Source organism: Lagenorhynchus albirostris, chromosome 7 (genome assembly GCF_949774975.1).
Source record: "Lagenorhynchus albirostris chromosome 7, mLagAlb1.1, whole genome shotgun sequence".
In the NCBI taxonomy this organism is placed as follows: Eukaryota; Metazoa; Chordata; class Mammalia; order Artiodactyla; family Delphinidae; genus Lagenorhynchus; species Lagenorhynchus albirostris.
Genome location: NC_083101.1, coordinates 44177438 through 44196866, shown reverse-complemented (window position 1 = coordinate 44196866; position 19429 = coordinate 44177438). Strand labels below are relative to the sequence as shown.

Here is a 19429-nt window from a genome sequence, read left to right as displayed (position 1 = left end):
GCCCCCAAGGAGCATTCTTGACAGAAACTATGTGAGGTGAAAGCTCTAAGCTTCTTGGGCTTTTAAGATTTCTGATAGAGGATTATGCAGCCCCTCCTGAATTCTACCCCTGCTCCTCTGGAATTTTAAAGTTGGCCTGTAAAACCCTCCTTGAAACACCCGTGGAGACTGGGACTGGCACCTGTGCCCTCTTCCTCATTGTTTTCTACTGCTTCAGAGTCCAGAATCATTGAGATTAGAGGTTTCAGCTAGGATTGCCTCATTTCCTACTTGTTTTCAGAGTCCAGGATCTCTTCTGTGTACATCTGGGCAGTTCCACTTGAATCAGAAATGGGAGACTTAAGACATTCAAATTTAATGAAGATAAGAAACATTCAATTAGAGCATGAAGTCCCAGTGAGGAGATGACTCTTACCTGGCACAGAAATTTGGTTGATCATCCTTATTGGAAGGGCGGGACGATGATTGAGGATGTGATGAAAAGATGGGAATGAAAAGTAAACCTTTTATCTGAAAAAATTAAGCTGGGGCAATGACTTTTTTTTCTTTTTTTTTTATCAATTAAGAAGGCCTAACTTTTGAATTGTCCTAATTGGAAAACATCTTGATGATGGTCATTCTTTTAGGGTAGAGCAATGGTGCGCTAAATGTATTTGCCCAAGGCGAGTAAAGTGTCAGTGGTAAAGAATGGAATTTGACAGCTGTAGTGATCTGAGAAATGAACTGGCTTGAAGTCCAATTTTATAGATAATGAAACTGAGACATAGTAAGTATATGCGATTTAGTTAAGAAGACACTTCTGGTGACCGTCAGCCGAAACTAGAGCCAAGCTCTCCTGCCTTAGCTCATTGTATGGTTTAATTTCCATTATGTGATCCACATTTTACAGTCTGCTGAAAGAATATGATTGTTTGGAATTGTGTTAGTTTGTTTTCTTAGAATGGACGGGGATTTATTTTTACAGCTATCCTAAACAGACCTGTTTTTAACTAAAGAAAGGGGTACATAAATGAGAAAACTAATTTGTTAAAGAAATGGTTAAGATAAAGTCGATTGAACTATTGTCACACAGGAAGCTTAGCTGATAGGTAGGACGTGTGATCTTTGTTTTGTTTTAGAAATTGCCATTCATTCCACTTTTAGTTTTGCAACACATGAATAAGAGCTATGTATTTATACTGTCTACTGAAGTCAGGAAACAAACTAAGTACTGTTTTCTTTGCGAATGATCAATTGCTTAGGACTTGTTTCAAATTAACGATATAAATAATCTAACAAGGTCTTTCATTGTACATTTCTCAGAGCAAACAAAATGCGATGTGTTTTTATAACCAGATAGCTATTTGATATTTGTTTCTCTTTCATACATTTGGATACAGATTGATATAGAATTACTTAAAATGCTGCATATAAATTAAACATTAAAAGGGAGATATGGAGAGCCCAAGCTGCCCCATTATAATCTTTAGTTCCACGGTCACCGCCTCAAGGACACTCCATTTCATATCACGTGTCCTTCTTTTGAAAAGTGATCACCAAGCTTCAAGTAACATTTAAGCATGGCCAGCAACTGCATAATTTATGGACCTTTTCTTTTTTTTGCTTTTGTGTTCTTATTTTAATGAAAAACCAGGAAAACAGAAGACTTTTCATACATTAACTCTCTTATATTCTTTCCCTCCTGCCTTTGCAGATCGGGGCCCTGAAGGATTACTACCACTTCTATCACAGCAGGACGATTAAAAGGTCAGTTCTCTCAAGCAGAGGAACACACAGTTTCATTTCAATGGAACCAAAGGTAAGAAGAACCAGTTGGGTGGGGACCAAGAGGCAGAGCTTCTGCATTTTTCATTGGTAACATCACACTAGGAACTGGTGACCAGCACGAAAGCTTACATTTCAAGAGCTGTCATACTATCCTTTGGTCCAATATCTTTGCTTCCTCTTGAGACCAAAAATAGGCAGTGGCTTGATTTTTTATTGAAGTGCCCTTATCATCCCAGTTGTAGAACAGCCCAGGGGTATCAGAAGTAGGAGTTGTCATGGAGAAATGAGAAGGAGTGTATGTGGGGACAGATAGGGATGGATTCAGAAGTACTGAAGTCTTAAGAAGACCATACTATCTGCCTATTTGCATACAGATCTGAGGTTCTCTCTGAGCTCTGTAGAGGAGTCTCTTCCAGAACCCTTAGGTCAGGCCTTAGGTCACCACGAATCCTTGTAGTTTCAACGGGCATTAATAGAGCCATGCCACTGGTGGCCCAGGGCCTAGACCATGGCCTAGACCATGTCTGAGACAGGAGGGATTCTGAGCACAGAAGGGACAGAAGCTGGCTGTGCTCCTCTTGGAAGCTCAACAGGGATCTTTCTTACACATTGTCTTGACCCCAATCCTTTTGGGTTGTACAGAAAGCATACTTCTAGGAGAACCTAGCAGGAGACATGTCATGTCTAGATCCTCCCAATCCATTTTGGAGAGGCAGGACAGCTTTGAAATGGGAGATAGGAAGCTGGAGGGTGTTAGGGACAAACAGGCTAATAACTGGCAACTAAAACTCTGAGGATGAGATAACCCTCTGTCCTTATTAAGTTGGAGGAAGGGATTGACTCTGACAGAGAACTGCTTGGCCTCCCAGATGTGACGTGTAAAGAGGGAGAGAGGACAGCAGTACCAGCCTGCCCTGGTTCCTCTGTGGATTCACTGTTTGTTATTTACTGATCGGGAAGGGTTGTCTTTTCCTCATCATGGTTTGGGTTTATCATAGGAGCTCATTTTCAAATAAATTGGTCAACAAGTCTATACCAGTGAGCATGGCAATGTCACCTAGAGATTCCTCAAAAATGATATTCCTTATTAAAGCAAAAAGGTCCCTGTTTGAATTAATATGCAAATCAGGTTGGCCCTTTGGAGTCCTGTCCTCGGTTATGTGCCACAGTTCTTGTTTAATTTTTGTCTGGAATATTATCACGCAGTGTTCACGATTGTGAAATTGTATCTTGGTGGTTAGAAAAAGCACGTTTGTTGTAAGGCCCAATTTTCTGTGGATTATAGGAACATCCCCTGATACTTAACACTCCGGCAGCCTGTGAATTATATGTGTATTTTCCCTTTATCTCTATTCAGAATTAAATGTTACTGGAAAAGCAATCTGTTAGGATGTTCTTGAATTAGCGAAGTTTTCGAAGCAAAGTCACGTTTTTCATCTGTTAACGTTTTCCAAGCTTTCTTGAACTTTGGTAATTTAAATGATTTTAATTTCAGACCTCATGTGCATAGTCCATGTGATTTTTTTTTTTTTTTTTTTTTTTTTTTTTTTTTGCGGTACGCGGGCCTCTCACTGTTGTGGCCTCTCCCGTTGCGGAGCACAGGCTCCGGACGTGCAGGCTCAGCGGCCGTGGCTCACGGGCCCAGCCGCTCCGCGGCATGTGGGGTCTTCCCGGACCGGGGCACGAACCCATGTCCTCTGCATCGGCAGGCGGACTCTCAACCACTGTGCCACTAGGGAAGCCCAGTCCGTGTGAATTTGAAAAACCGAGTACTAAATGGTTTGGGAGGTAAGAACAGAATTGAATACAGAGCTATTTCAAGCCTTAACGTTCTTTTGGGGAAGCTGGCCTTCCATTCTTCTTATCTCAGGGCATCAAATAGCTCACGCAGGACCCAATGGAGACCTCAGATGCTGGGACACGTAGTGCCTGGCATGTATGTCCTCCCCCACCCCGCCCAGAGGAACAGAGCCAGTTCAGGCCAGCCCCAGGGTACATGCTCAGTTCCTCTTCCTTCTCCATATAAAGAATACCCTAGGATAGGACTGTACCTTGCTTCTCACTCCTCATTCTGATGCCACCTGCCCCTCATTGCCGCCCAGCTGTTTATACAGAAGGACCACTGTTCTACCAACTTTGCAGATTGGGGATTGCCTGCAGTTTCTTTCAGACATTTCTTAAAGTCCGATCATTCCTTCCATTGGCCATTGCTTAAGCATCTAATATATGCCAGGCCCTGTGTTAGGCTCTGGGGATTTGGGGATAGGGTGTTGCCCTCAGGGAGCTCTCTGCAGCCTCCCACAGTAGCTTTCAGGGAAACACAAGACGTTACAGTTCTTCTCAGCGTTGGGGACGGAAGAGCAAAGGAGATGGGGGTCTACTACATTCCTCCTCCTTCTCCAGCTCCCTCCGTGAAAAGCTCAGGCCGCCACTTAGGTTAAGTTTCCATTTTAATTAAAACAACAACAACAACAACAAATGTTATTTACAGAGAAGTTGCAAAAACGTTATGAGGAATTCCTGTATTCACTTCCCAGATTCCCTAAATGTTAACGTTTACATTTTACATCTCGTCAAACTTACTTGGTCATTTTCTCTCTCTTCTGTCTACACATGCACGCACAAGCACACATAGCTATGTATGTAAGTTTCTTTTTGAAAATTTGGGTGCAAATTGCAGACATGATGCCCCTTTAACTCTAAATACTTCACTGTGTATTTACCAAAACAAAAGATTTTCTGTCATATAACTCGGAGTACAATGGTTAACATTTTGGTAAAATCTGGATATTAACATTGATTCAATATTATAATCTAATCTACAGATTTTATTCAGATATTGCCAGTTGTCTCTTTTCTGGGCCAGGATCACATCAGTTGTCGTATTTCCCAAATCCCCTTGGTATACTCTGTCATACTTTCATTTTCTTCCCTTCCCTTCCCTTCCCTCCCCTCCCCTCCCTTCCCTTCCCTCCCCTCCCTTCCCTTCCCCTCCCCTCCCCTCCCCTCCCCTCCCCTCCCCTCCCCTCCCCTCCCCTCCCCTCCCTTCCCCTCCCCTCCCCTCCCCCTTCCCCTCCCCTCCCCTCCCCTCCCCCTTCCCCTCCCTTCCCCTCCCCTCCCCTCCCCTCCCCTTCCCCTCCCCTCCCCTCCCCTCCCCCTTCCCCTCCCTTCCCCTCCCCTCCCCTCCCCTCCCCCTTCCCCTCCCTTCCCCTCCCCTTCCCCTTCCCCTTTCCTTTCCTTTTCTTTCATGATCTAGAATTTTTTTTCAGAGTACTGGCCACTTATTTTGTAGATCTCTCAAGTTGTGTTTGTCTGTTTCTTCATGATTAGCTGCAGGTTTGGCAGGAACACCAGAGAAGTGCTATGTCCTTCCCAGTGTATCAGATCGGGAGGCGCATGACATTGACGTGTTTCATTGCTGATGATTTTAACTTTGGTCACTTGATGAAACCTGGTGTCTGCCAGGTTTCTTTATTTTAAAATACGATTTTCCCCCACCTAATTAATAGGCGTTTTGTGGGGAAATACTTTGAGATTATGTAAATTTCTACAGGCTGGCTTTTTATTTTCCACTCCCAGCAGATCTCATGGGGAGTATAAAGTACCCGCACAACTTGCTTTCTTAGGCAGGACTCCTTTTCTTTAGTCTTGGGGGTGTGTGTGTGTGTGTGTGTGTGTGTGTGTGGTGGGTGATTTGTGTGCCAGGGTGGAGGCACATTTGTGATTAGGGGGACGGGACCATGTGGAATGGCTTGGTGGGAAACATTGGTGACGTGTGAAGTTATTTTTGTTCCTCATCTTCTCCAGAAAGGGAAAACACACATGGGTGAATTGCAGGGAATACACACACTCAACAGATCCTGGCATTTACTTGCTGGAGTAAATTGCATGGCTGCTTCTTCCCCCTGCTATTGTTTTTACTTAGAGGGTTCTAAAGGAGGAGATGCAAAAGTAGCAACATTGTAAGAACAGCCCTCCTGGTGCTAAGAAAATGCTGTGGTCGGTTGGGGCACATGAGCTCGGAGAACAAGAATAGACTGGATTCCCATATGTTAACGGTATGTTATGATTAGCTTTTAAATGACAGGGATCCGCAGACTTCTAAGACGGCATCACTACACGATAATAACACAGTCTGGCAAAAAGTGTTGGTACAATATTACAGCAGTTAGAAGGGTGAGTCTACCAGTGTTCTTGTCTCACCAGCTTCTCTCCAAGAGACCTAGGTTACATCTGAGAGACAGCAGTCTTGCATTAACGTTTTCAGAAGCCTCTCATTAATCTGCTTAGAAATCTTTGCCAGCCCTGTGGCATTTTGGTCAGAGAGGGCGGTATCTACGGGAGGTCTTTGGAATGAAAGTTCTTTACAGTTCTTTAACTGCCGGTGCAGACATGGGCGGGGGTGGTGGAGGAGACACTTTTCTTTCATTCTTATTACCCAGAACAGAAAAATCAGAATCCTACATTTTCCATTAGAGTAGGCTTTCAAAAATAAAGAACATAAACTGTCCTTCGTTTAGCCCTTATGTCCTATTCCTGTGTAGTTTGATATACGAGCCCAACGTCTACCCTTGCCCATGAGGTTTTATCTTGAAGATTCTGGCCTTTTAATCTCTTATCTTTTCCAGTCGTTTTTTTTCTGTCTTCAAATATATTTAAAGATCAATTTTTATCTAAATCTAGGATAGAATTACCTTCTGCTCTGGGCTCAGGCATGAGCAACTCTCCTGCCGTGTTTTTTCCTGAAGTTCAACTTATCAACCCGCCTCATCGCCTGGATGTGTATGGCTGTGTATCTCAAATATGGCAAAACTATTGATATAGTATTATTTATTGCAGAATCCTAGGCTCCTTAGAATTAGACTTCTCTCCTTCCTATCCAATGCTAACATACCCTCTGTCATACTCCTAAAAATATTATTTTCAGATCTGTTAAACATGCCCAATGACAGAGAGCTCAGTACTGGACAAGGCAAACATTTCTATAATTAAAGAGATTTAACATGTTGAGCTAAAATTTGCTTGTCTGTAACTTCTATCCATTGATTGGATCTACTTCTACCTTCCAGACTTACACATAACAGCTCTTTAAATATTTGGAGCCCCTCTCTTAGTCCCCTGGAGCAGCAATTGTCCCTCTGTCAGTGTGGCCCAGAATTAAGTTCAAGGCTTTAGCTCACAGAGAGGTTGCTCATTTGTGACATTTATATGTAAGCCATTTCCTCTAAAGAGGATTTTAGAGCAGCGCATGCAAGCACCGAACAGGGACAGCTAAAGGGCTGTAGGAGAAGGACAGGAAGGCGGAAATGAAGTAATTGGAGGTAATTAGCGAAATCAGATAGAATCAAACCTGTGAAAGGAGAAGGGGAAGTTCAAGTTCTTGACTAATCCCTGTTGGTACCTATTGTGTCCAGAATTTGATTTTCAGGCGAATGGAGTTTCTCTTTTTGCCTCAAGGGTGAAGACGATGTGATGGAGTAAAGTAAGGGTGCAGGGGTACTTCACTGTACATAATGGTCCTGTTCCCAAAAAGTTGTACCAATCTACTTCTTATCAGTCAAACCTCATTTCTCCATGGATTCACTTTACAATTTCAGAATCAATTTATCTTCACTGAGGATTGATATGTCATTTTTCTGTGGAGACAACCAGCACGTTAGTTAACTCTTTTTTTTTTTTTTTAACTCTGAGACAAACCATTTAAAAGTTGTTTCCATACACCTGATCTGCCAGGGAATCTTTGGAGGTAAAGAAACCTTATTCAGTTAGAAATAGATGCTCAGGAGTGTCTGAGCTCCATCTTGCCTGGCTCCCATGCATGAATCACAGCCATGCCTTTTCACTGACAAGATTCCTGGTGTCCTAGTGCAGCTTCAAAATTCATTCCACCCCGAGTACAAGTGCTTCCTGATCTGGCCGCTGCTGCACTTCCTCTCACCCCACCTGCCCTCATTCCAGCTGGTGCTCCCGTGGACTGTTTTCTCTGGCAGTTCAATTTTCTGCTCTTTGGTTTTAACTGTGATAATAACCTCATGGTTTGACTTTCTTCTGTGGAGTGCAGTTTTATAACAACATTCCTGGGCTTGTGCTGGGCGGCCACGTGCACAGATCCTGGGTGTGTTGAGGTGGAACGAGAGGGGCTGTGTTCTCTGGGGCAGGAACCCGAGGCTGTGTGTTCTTAGCCTGTGTCATAACCGTGATTGTTACACATTTGCTTCTCAGCATCTCACCAGTGAATAAAAGCAGTTACCATATAGCTTGAGAATGCCCTGAATTCTTCTGGAAGCAGCGTGGGCTTGGGTGTGATGATGAGTGGAGAGGATGTGGATGCAATGTTCAAGGGGCATGTTGGGGGGCTGTCTTGTTCCGGGTGACCCTCTTTTTTTTTTTTTTTTTTTTTTTTGGCGGTACGCGGGCCTCTCACTGTTGTGGCCTCTCCCGTTGCAGAGCACAGGCTCCGGACGCACAGGCTCAGCGGCCATGGCTCACGGGCCCAGCCGCTCCGCGGCATGTGGGATCTTCCCGGACCGGGGCATGAACCTGTGTCCCCTGCATCGGCAGGCGGACTCCCAACCACTGCGCCACCCGGGAAGCCCTGAAATGCGACGATCTTTTAGGTGTAAATAATTGGCTCAGAGCACTCCGGTTCTGAAGCAGACGCTGCTGCCGGTGAGGACGGAGGGTTGCGGGAGCTCGTTCTAGCTCCTCTTGTGCCTTTACCCAGTTTTCCACTGACAACAGTCTCAACAGGAAATGAAGCCTGGAGGAAATAGGATAAGTCAAAGAAAAGAACAGAAAAAAAGCAAATAAAGTGATGACCATGTAAAAATAGGGAGAGGAATTAGATAGGGTGGGGGAAGGGTGATTATGGATTTTGCCACGTGAAGGAAAGGTACAAATGTAAAATCTGTATTATTTTCTTAATTTATGTAGTATTTCTAAGGTGTCAGATTCTAAAGCAGCCGGTGCTAGATCTAGAAAATGTAGGGTAATGACGACATTCTGAATTTCTCGTTAGGTCTGGTCTTAGTTCAGGTTGCTTTTGACAGAATATCATAGACTAGGTGGCTTATAAACCACATACATTTACTTCTTCTAGTCCTAGAGGCTGGGAAGTCCAAGATCAAGGTGCTGGTAGATTTGGTGTCTGGTGAGACCCCACTTCCTGGTTCATAGACAGTCGTCTTCTCACTGTAATCTCACCTGGCAGAAGACGCAAGGGAGCTCTCCGGGGTCTCTTTTATAATGGCACTAATCCCATTTATAGGTGACCATTAGGTCACTCCACCCTTGTGACCTAATCACCTCCCAAAGGCCCCACCGCTAAATGCCACCACGTTGAGTATTAGGTTTCAACATGTGAATTTTGCGGGAACACAAACATTCAGTCTGTAACAGGTCTTAAGAAGGGAACTTTAGAGCCACAGGTTCTGTTGAACTCTTGGGCAAGTTAGGATATAATAAGTAAGTAATCCTAGGGAATAAGCGAAAACAGCAAAAACAAACAAGCCAGCAACAACAAAACCCAAAGCCATTTTAATTGTTTGGCTTTGAAGAGAAATCATACTGATTTACGTATTTACTTTAATGAATGCAAGAGTAAATAAGAGATCCAATTAAAACATCACCATTGAAAAGCCATAATTTGTTAAAAAGTGCTTGTGAATTTTGTTTCTGTGCTCAGTTCTACCAAATGTCAATCAATTCTTACAACATAAAAAGAGGCAATATGGTACAACAGAAAGAACCTTTGGGTCTTTGTTCATGCTCGGTTCTTTGTGGGGTGAGCACTTAACTCCTCTGTCCATCGATTTTCTCTCCTCATTTCTGTCCTCATCATTGTTCATGCCCATACTCAGGGAAGTACATGGTATAATACGGTATAATGGTTTGTACATAAGAAAGGATCAAAAGCATAGGTTAAATTCTTATAAGAAAATAGTAAGTTCACCATTAAAATGATGTTATAAATCTATACATACTGATAAGGAAAGATCTCCAAAATAATATGTAAAGTAACAAAAAGCGGTATCAAAAGAACATATGTGTTCCTATTTATGTTTTACATTTAAAAACAAACAAACAAAAAGACCTGTGTGTATTTTTGTGTAGTTATATGCAGCGTAGGTTTGGAAGGAAGCACAAACACATAAAAATAACTCTTAATAGTTACCTTTCCACATTGTATGACTTTTAAAAAACTGTTTATACTGAAACTGCCTTTGTTGATATCAACAATGATATTTGACATTTCAAATCTGGTGAGTTCATCTCTGTTCTCATCTGACTCTATCTTTCACTTAATACAGTGGTTGATCATTTGCTCCTTCTTGAAAAATGACTCTCAGTTTCTTGAGACCACGTCTCCCAGTTTTCTCCTTGCCTCTCCTGCACCTTCTGTCTCTGTGGATGGTACTTTTTCACCTCACCTATAAATTTTGGAGAGCCCAGGGCTCCCCTTTATGCTGGTGTCCTTGCTTCTAATTTATATCTTCTTCTCTCACCTACCTGACGTCTCCAATTAGATGTCTAGTAAGCATCTAAGCCATAATATGACATATACGATGCTTTTAATTTCTATCCATCACCATGGTGCTCAAACCTTTTCCTTCCCAGTAAACGGTACCATAATTTATCTAGTTGCCCAAGCCAAAAGTAAAGCAATCTATTCTTGATTCTCTCCCTTTTCCTCATTTCCCCTCATGGAACCATTAAGGGGGTCTCCCTGCTAAAATTTATCTTAAAGCTGTGAACCTGTGGGCTTTCCTCTCCGGCACTGCCACCAGCCTGGTTAATCCCACCATTGTCTTTGACTTGGACTGCGGCAATTGCCTCTACTTCCACTCTTCTTCTGTAGTCATTCTCCACAGAGAGTAAGCTTCTTAAGACGTACAAAGATCAGGTCTTTCAAAGACTTTCCATGGACTTTGGAATAAAATCCAATTTTTTCTTAATGCTCTTTAAGGACCATCATGATCTGGCCCCTTCTTACCTCCCTGAGCTAGGCTTTGAAATGCCTCCTTTTTGCTTATCACTCTCAGCCACGTTGACCTCTTTCTATAAACATCAAACTCTTTCCCTTTGCCTGGAACATATTTCCTTTGGTCTTTGCATGATGGATATCTTCTCACCCTTCACGTATCAAAGCAAATGTCACCTCCTTTGAAGGCCCTTCGACAGTCATCCTTGCTAAAATACACCCTTAATCTCATCTACCCAGCTTCTGTCTAGCTTTAACATGTTAATTTCCTCTTTGATAACGTATCTGAATCCAAAACCATATTGTTTATTTGAGTGTTATTGGATTTTCCCTTCCAGGATAAAACTCAGTAGGCGCAGGGGCCCCATCTTACTACCTGTGGTATTCCCTCATTCTGGAATAATATCTGGTACATAAAGACCATCCATAGAAGAATAAATGAATGAATAAATATTTAAAATTAATTTGTACAGGAAAATAAATGAGAGAGGAAGTAATAAATCTAGGAGCTGAATTTCTCTTAATTGCCTTAGAACTCAAATCATTTTATGATGACATACACAGTACTATCTCATTTTAGTGCAGACGTGGGGGCAGCCAGTTGGAGAAACTGTTTTATAAAATAAAAGAGGTATTGGCTGGACTTGGGATATTTGGATTCTGGTCTCAGCTTTGCTACTAGCTCAACCTGCTATTAGCAGGTCACTCCTCACTGGGCTTATTTCACTTATAAAATCATGGAGCAGGTGAGCCATTTTCTGACATTCGTTCTGATCCATTAATTACCATCTTGAACCAGTGTCACCTGTGATTTTACTGTTGGTCCACATTGCGCATCGGATGTGCCCTTTTCATATTCCCTGTTCTAATGTCTTTCCAAACTTCCTCCTTTTCTCTTTCTCCCCAATACTTAGAATATTTCTTAGCACTTGAGCTCTTCCCCTGGACTCTGTTCTACCTGAAAGAGTGAATTTTGCAATTAGACTTGAGAATAACCTGGTTAGTCTTGAGACAGATAGACTTTACCTATTCAGCAATGCACATGATAAACGAGGAACAAGTAACATTGCTTCTTTGTTGTCAGAGTACATGTCTCTCACTGATACAAGAGTGTGATAACGAGAATGGTAATTATCATTACTGATGCTCATGAATTGCAGAAGGCAGTTCTGAACAGCAAAACATACTTAATACAGGTTCTTCTAAGGAATTTAATACTTTATTTAGTTTTTGGAGAAAGGGAACATCTTCTAAGATGACAACAACACTAGAACACATTTTTAAAAGCTTACCATGGAAATTAGAAATTAGAAATATATTGGGAGGGTGGTGGGTAGGAAGTAGGAAATAGAAGAAGCCAAGAATCAAGGGTGGACACAATTCATGAAAATTGTTGGTGGAATGTAGATTCTTCTTTAATCCACTGGCAAAGCTAAGCAAGTGTTTTCAGGTTTGAGTTTTCAAGCTTAGGCTGTGATTGCCCCCCGACCCACACCCCCACCGAAAAAAAAGGGCAAAAGGTGAGCAGAGTGAGTATGTGAGGAAGAGGACTGTGTCTTAGGGCAAATTTGCTAGGCCCCAGCTCAAGGGCAGCCTTCGCTCTAGACAGAATGTTCCAATAATGTCCCTCAAGATATGGACAAGCTTTTCAGACTTACTCTTTGCGCCAGCAGGAAGCCCTTTTCAAATTCATCTGTGCACGGAGAGAAAATGACAAAGATGGAGACTACTTGGAGGATTGGGAAAGAAGTGGGGTCATTCCTTAATACCGGGAAAACTGAAGTCTCCCAGGAATGAGGTAGCATGGGAGGGCTCTCTGGAGTTAGCCATTCATTCATTTGCTTTCTCCAGGGATAACTTTGAGAGCTAATTGTGTACAAGATACTGGTAGACCCCAGAGCTTTTTCCCAGTGGAGCTTACCACCTAGTAAGCCTAAAGTGCCGGCCTGAAGCCAAAAACCCCAGTTCTCAGCATCAGTTTCTATCCCCAAATGCAATTCCAACATCACTGGAAAGCTGAGACTTTTGAAGGCATCAATTAATACCGTTTTAATAGCTTTTCACTAACACATCTCAAGTTTTTATTTCTATTTAGGGCTGCCAGATAAAAGAATATATTTTTAATAAGAGCTTGTCCCAAATATTGTACGGGCCATACTTTTATTAAAATAATTTTTTTTCACCTGAAATGCAAATTTAACTGAGTGTCCTGTGTTATTATTTGGTACGTCTGACAACCCTAACTTACACGGAAATCATTTTGAGATTACAGTTAGGAAAAACACACTAATAACGAGACATTAGTACATGTAGATGCCGTAAGGCATAGCTGAGGGTAGAGACTAACCAAAACCCCAGTCTCCCGTGACCACAGTAAATCAGGAGATTTCCCATGTTCCCTATGTCATGAAGTGTTTCTAGAAAACATTATCACTATATAAGAACCTGCTTGGAGTAGCCACTATTTATTTTACCATACATGTATGATGGGACATTAAGATTGGTTCTTCAGCTTATAGTGATATCTGTAACCCAGCCAGTAAAGTCCCCCAGCCCCCACCATGATGATTACTTCTTTGTTGTTTGGTAGAAAGACAATCTCTTTCAGCCCCTAGTAAAACATTTCATAAACTGTTCTTCTTGATTCCAAGAGACAAAGCCAATTTTCTCTGAGGCTGAGCTCTGTATACCTGACCCTTAAAACCTCTGTAACAGAGGGTGTGTGTGTGTGTGTGTGCGTGTATGTGTGTGTGTGTGTGTGTGTGTGTGTGTGTGTGTGGTGGGGTAGAGGTCACTGTAGTTAACCTGACACCTGCCACAACAAGGGCACTGAATGAAAGCATCTATTTATCAGCCTTCTGATCAGCTCTCAGCTTTCACATTGTATGATTACAGGAAAAGCAACACGGTGTGCAGATTTGTAGATTTTGGAGATTTTAAAGCAGTGTCACTGTAAGGGTGCCCCGTCACAGGAGAAAGTTCCAACTCCATAGACATAAGTTCTAACCAGCAGTTGTTATTAACTGATAGGAACAGGGTCAGAAGTCCAGCCTGGCACAGAACCTGAGACTGCTGAATTACCCCGAGAGGGCAAAGACTCCTGTGTGGCCCTAAACGAAGATAACACGATGAATCACTAGTACAGAGAGCTGGCCTTTTCCAATTCCATGATTCTCCAACTCCAACCTTGGGGGCATTGGAATAACATCCTTGGGAATAAAATTTAGAGCGTTTCCCCCTTTTGCACCAGTTGCAGCATCCTGTGTATGAGTTAATACAATGGTAGGGAATTAGGAAGCCATTCTGTAAGGGTCAGTTTTCTCTTATCATCAGTGGTAAATAAAGCCTATGTTCAGCCTTGTGTGTCTAATTCAAGTTTATAGTTGAGCAAACCCTGTGAGCAAACTGTGAAGTGACAGGTACAGCTCTCTGCGTTTGTGGCATAATTTACAATTTGAATCTGATATGTTACATGATTAGGATACGATAGTCATGGGAAAAATGATGCCTCACAGCTTTGTAAGAGTTAATGGGATATGTTTTTATTAAATCCTTTAAAATGCTCATTGTGTTATGTATATATTTTAATTCATTAGAATTGTTTTTTCCCCATTTCATTATGATTTTCAACATACAGCAAAATTAAAGAATTTAAAGTGACCACCACTATACTTTCTAGAATCCATCATTAACATTTATATACTTTCTTTATCACATATTTATATACCCATCCATCTTTATGCATCTATTAGTCCATTTAATTTACATATATGTGCATCTATCATTATTCATCCATTTATCCATCTAATTTTTGATGTATTTCAAAATAAGCTGCAGACATCAGTCCATTCCCCTCCAAATACTTCAGCATGCATGTCATTAACATTTTTCTGTTTTTTTGTGTAAAATTTACATACAATGAAACTCACAAATGTTAAATGTATAGTCTTTGAGATTTGACAAATGCATACACATGTGTAACCTAAACCCCTTTCGAGATATAGATTGTTTCCATCACCCCTTGAGCCCATTCCCAGTCACTTGTCTCCCCACCCAGAGACAATCATGGTTTAATTTTTTCCTACCATAAATTAATTTTGAAGGGTTGATTTTTAAAAATTAAGGTCTAATTTATAGTGTAAACCTTGTCCTTTACAGTGTACAGTTCTGTTAGTTTTGATAAATGTAGACAGTTGTGTAACCACCGCCACAATCAAGATATAGATCAGTTCCATCACCACCAGCAATTCTCCTGGGTCCTTTATAGCCATCCCCTTCCTCCACACCTAGCTTCTGGCAACCACTGATCTGTTTTCTGTCCCTATAGTTTTGCCTTTTCTAGAATGTCATATAAATGGTATAACATAGTATGTAGCCTTTTTGAGTCTGGATTCTTTCACCTAGTATAATGCATTTGAGATTTCATGCATGAGGTTGTGTGTATCAGTGGTTTGTTCCTTTTTATTGCTGAGTAGTATTCTATTGTGTGGATAGACCACAGTTTATCCATTCACTGGTTGAAGGACATTTGGATCATATCAGGTTTGGGCAATTATGAGTAAAGCTGCTATACACTGAACGGAATACGTTTTTAAGTGTACTATGAGGTGGATTTGCCTGACCCAGGTTTTGGTGTTTATTTGTAAATTCCCAGTCCACTATCAGACACAGGACAAATGCACAATCAGTAGTTGCTAGAAGTATGAATTATACGATTTGGTAGAGAACTGTTTAGTTATTCACGCCTATGAAATTTGCAGCAGAAATCCAAGTTGTCAGTATGCATTACATGACATTTTGCATTTTGACTTTGGGAACCTGAAAAAATATCATTAACTGTTTGAATTTCATAGTTTAAAATGGGTGATTTTTTCCAAGTGGGTTTGGAGCATTTTTATGTCCTCGGCAGAACAAATATTTTGATGTTCTAGTCTCATTTCAGAAGCCAGTACGTATAATCCACCCTGATGCTCTGAGCACCAAGGGGGAAGATTTGATGGTGAAGAAGCAAGAGAAGTGAGACTGGGAAAAAAGGATATGGGCGAGGGGAGGGCTCCACGTAGCAGTAACAACCACCAATAAATATTTCATTGGGTTGCTATGTGGCAGTGGTTACACCAGGTCAAGTCGCCTAACAGTAAGTCGGCTTGATGCAGGGTTTAGTGAGCTGAGAGACTGAGGAGGCGATAAATTTCACCGTTGGATTGTGCTTTTGTTTTGGTCAGAGAGCCGGTGCCAAATGTGAGAAGCTTCTGCCAGGTGCCTACTGGGATGAAACCTGCTCGTCTCTTCTTGCTTCCTGCATTTTCTGTGAAAGCAGAAACAATTTGGTCATTTTATTTACATGCGTGTGTGTGTGTGTGTGTGTGTGTGTGTGTGTGTGTGTGTGCATTTATCATATAGTTGGAGATAGCAAACCAAAGTACCTGCTTTTTTCATTTACTCAGTATCCCATAGAAATGTATTGAGCAGCTATCAAATCCCCACACTTTTGAAACTTTGTCAGAATAATCAGACCTTAGTAAAAGAAAAAAGATTGCTATGCAGTTTTGTCGTTATTATAAGAATTAAGGGTAGAGATGAAATTTGACTCATCATATTTGCCTCAGTAAAGTCTTATGGGGATGATAATCTTCCCCCCCTTCTCTGAGCTAAGAATCAAGAAGGAAACAGTCTTATAGAAAGCTTTGGATTCAGCACTGCACCAAAAGGTGCTAAATGGATGAACTTCAAATAGGAATAAAAGGACATGAGGCCATCTAAAGAGGTTAATAATTGGTAATTATGTGGCTAAACAGTGCGCGGAAACAGAGAAAACCAAGTGATTTTGCAACGTACTTGGAATTTTGTTTCTAGAAACAGGCATATGTGTCCCCCCATGTAGAGTTTGTAGATGATTTCTGAGAATGTCATCAGGGATGCATTTTTTCTTTATAGGCACCTCATCGTTCAGATTATGTTCATCAGTTGCTTTAACACTCAAGGAACATCAATAATCTGCCTTGGTGTTTGTAGACCTGGATGCTGCTTATGAATTTACAAGCATACCAGTTGGTTAACGAACCTCCCGGAAGGGAGGGGAAGCACATCCTTGACTAGCTCTCTCCCCCACCTCTGTTCAAGGAAGCCGATGTAGCACCAGGAAAACACTGTGGTACTTTATCCTTATTATAACGATAGCTCTGTTACAACGTTATTGAGTTACAGTGCCTTGGCTTCTTTCAAGATCAAATTTACTCATAATTGCAGCTGTTACAATGGCAATTTGTTACACTTAAAATGCTTGGCTCTCCGGAATGTCACTATTAAGGAGAGTGAAGAGGGAGTTTGGCTGCCAGGACCAAATGGATTTAGACCTGAGGAAAACCAAAGGGAAATAAATACACGCATACCCCATGGAAGCCTCCAACCACCAAAGCCAGCCGACAGATGGGGAGCATGGCCTGAAAAGCTCCCCCGCTCTTTCACTTCTAGGGCTTTCTCAACAGGAGACTGGGTCTATGCAGTGCTTGCCAGGGAAAAAGGAAGAAATTATCAGAAAGCATGCTAATCCTTACAAGTGGTTGCCTACAGGTCTCTGAAATGCTGAACTATGAAACATCTTTCTTTTCTTGAATACACATCTTTCTCAAAAAATGTTTTGGAAATGTTTTCAGTTTGACACTAAATATTGACTGCATCCTAATGAAAACCTCCATTTTGTGGTTCACAATCATTCAAAAAGGATAATTTGAAAGAAAAGCTGTATCAAGCCTCTACTATATGTGGAAGCCCTGTGCTATGCAATTCATGAACGCTGTCGTTTTATGCTTTTGACAAACTTTAAAAGAAGGTGCAAGTCTTTCCAGGAGAAAGAGTCAGAGACGTTAGGTGGTTTTGTCAAAGTATATACTGTTTTCACTCCACCATGCTTAACTCCTGCCTTTGACAAAGATATAAAGCAGGAGGGTAAAAAGGAGCAATTAAGAAAGATTAACATTACTTAGGCAGGGACTCCAAGGCAGGCTGAAAGATCAGCTTTCCCTTCTCCCCATTCTTCAAATCCCCTCTCACCAACACACTACTTTAAAGTCATTTTCAGTGATTTAAGTAATTTTAAATAGCTTAAACACTTAATTTGAAATGGTAGCCTTCGATTAATTCAATTATTACATACTTAACTGGAGCCAGGATACTACCGTTACATCTAAAAATAAGGAAAAAGTCTTCATCATAAATACTGATTGCCTGCTTATCACGTGTCAGGCCCTGTGGTAGGTGCTTTATATGTGCTAACTCAGTGTTTTGCAACCATTTTTCTCATTATTGTCCTCCTAAGGAGAAAAATTAAATTAAAGTTAACTTTATTAATTTAAATTTAATTTAATTTCTCCATAACAAGAAACATCGAACAGTAAGGAATATGTCTTTGTCAGGCAGGGTTGCGCTTGGGAGCACCACCACCGTTGTAATGTCTAAGATCACCCTCCAGTGATAGCATTCTTGGTGAGAATACATTTCATGCTCTTCACAAACCTAAGAGTGGGGTCCGGTGATTAGTCTACCTGTTTTACAGATGAGAAAACAAAGACCCTGAGGGGCTTCATTACTTGCTCAAGAAGCTAGTTTCCAGGCTGAACCGTCTTAACCACTGTACTCTGTAGCCTCTGTTTAGTCATTGATACCAGTGGATGCCTTTCTGCAAATACATTTTATGCCTCAAACAGTCATCTTCGTTAGCAACATGGTCGAGCCTGTCCAAGTCTGTGGTGTCTGTTACCCCCTGGTTAACATACATTTGAATTCTGGCCTTGGCATACTTTGTAGTTCTCAGCGTGAGCCCTTTAACTCTGTCCCCTGTCTCAACCCTTTACTCTTTTATCTTCTTTAATCCTTTGAATAACCTATGGGGTGAGTAGGTGTTATTAACCTCATATTACAGAGAAGTCAGGGAGGAGCTGGGAGATTAGGAAACCTGCCCAGGGCCACAGGGCTGGTAAACTACTGACCTAGGCAAGCAGTCCAGATGGGTTATATTCCAAAGCCCATGCATGTCCTGGGTCACTTCCCAGATAATCTCCCATGGCAGCATAAACTCTGGGTGGGCTTCCAACTTCTCATCACACATTTGAAAATCTATTAATATCATCTAAATGTTTCTTTGAAATAATTCTACATTCATGGACAAAACAGAGTGAGTTAAATGTATCTTCTGCCAAACCTAAGAGATTAATAGAAAGATTTGTACATAATTTAAGGTACAGCCTAGACAGAAATATTGGAGTGATAGCTAGAAGGCACTGCTGCCTGAAGATCAATTAGAAACGAAGATAAAATATCTTGGAACTTGGGCAGGATTATAAAATGGATGTAGTTTTTCCTTGGTGGCTTGCCTCTCACTGAAGTCTTCTCTCTCTCCTGTATCTTTACATCATTTTGTTCTCAGCATCCTCAATATTCTCTTCCTCAGCAATTCTGAGACTGACTCTCAAAGCCTTAATTCACAACAAGTTACAAAAGATTAGTTATAGCTTAAAGTATTATTCCTCCCCAGAGGATTTGTAATTTGGCACAAGTTGAAGCTTAGGGGATAAATGTTAAGGGTGACAATTTCGACTCAGGGTGGGGAAATTCATAGGAGGGCTTTACTGAGCTCCTGGCATCCTCCCAGATGGCTGTTGTCTACAGACTCACCCATAGGCC

General features: G+C 41.4%; 1 protein-coding gene across 1 annotated transcript in view; it reads left to right on the top strand.

Moving 5' to 3' along the window:
- Nucleotides 1-19429, top strand: part of PCSK5 (proprotein convertase subtilisin/kexin type 5) — a 316125-nt gene that overhangs the window by 35258 nt on the left and 261438 nt on the right. Inside the window, exon 2 of the mRNA XM_060154957.1 lies at nucleotides 1694-1798. Coding sequence (XP_060010940.1) covers nucleotides 1694-1798 — 105 coding nt within the window. The remainder of the gene's footprint in view (nucleotides 1-1693; nucleotides 1799-19429) is intronic.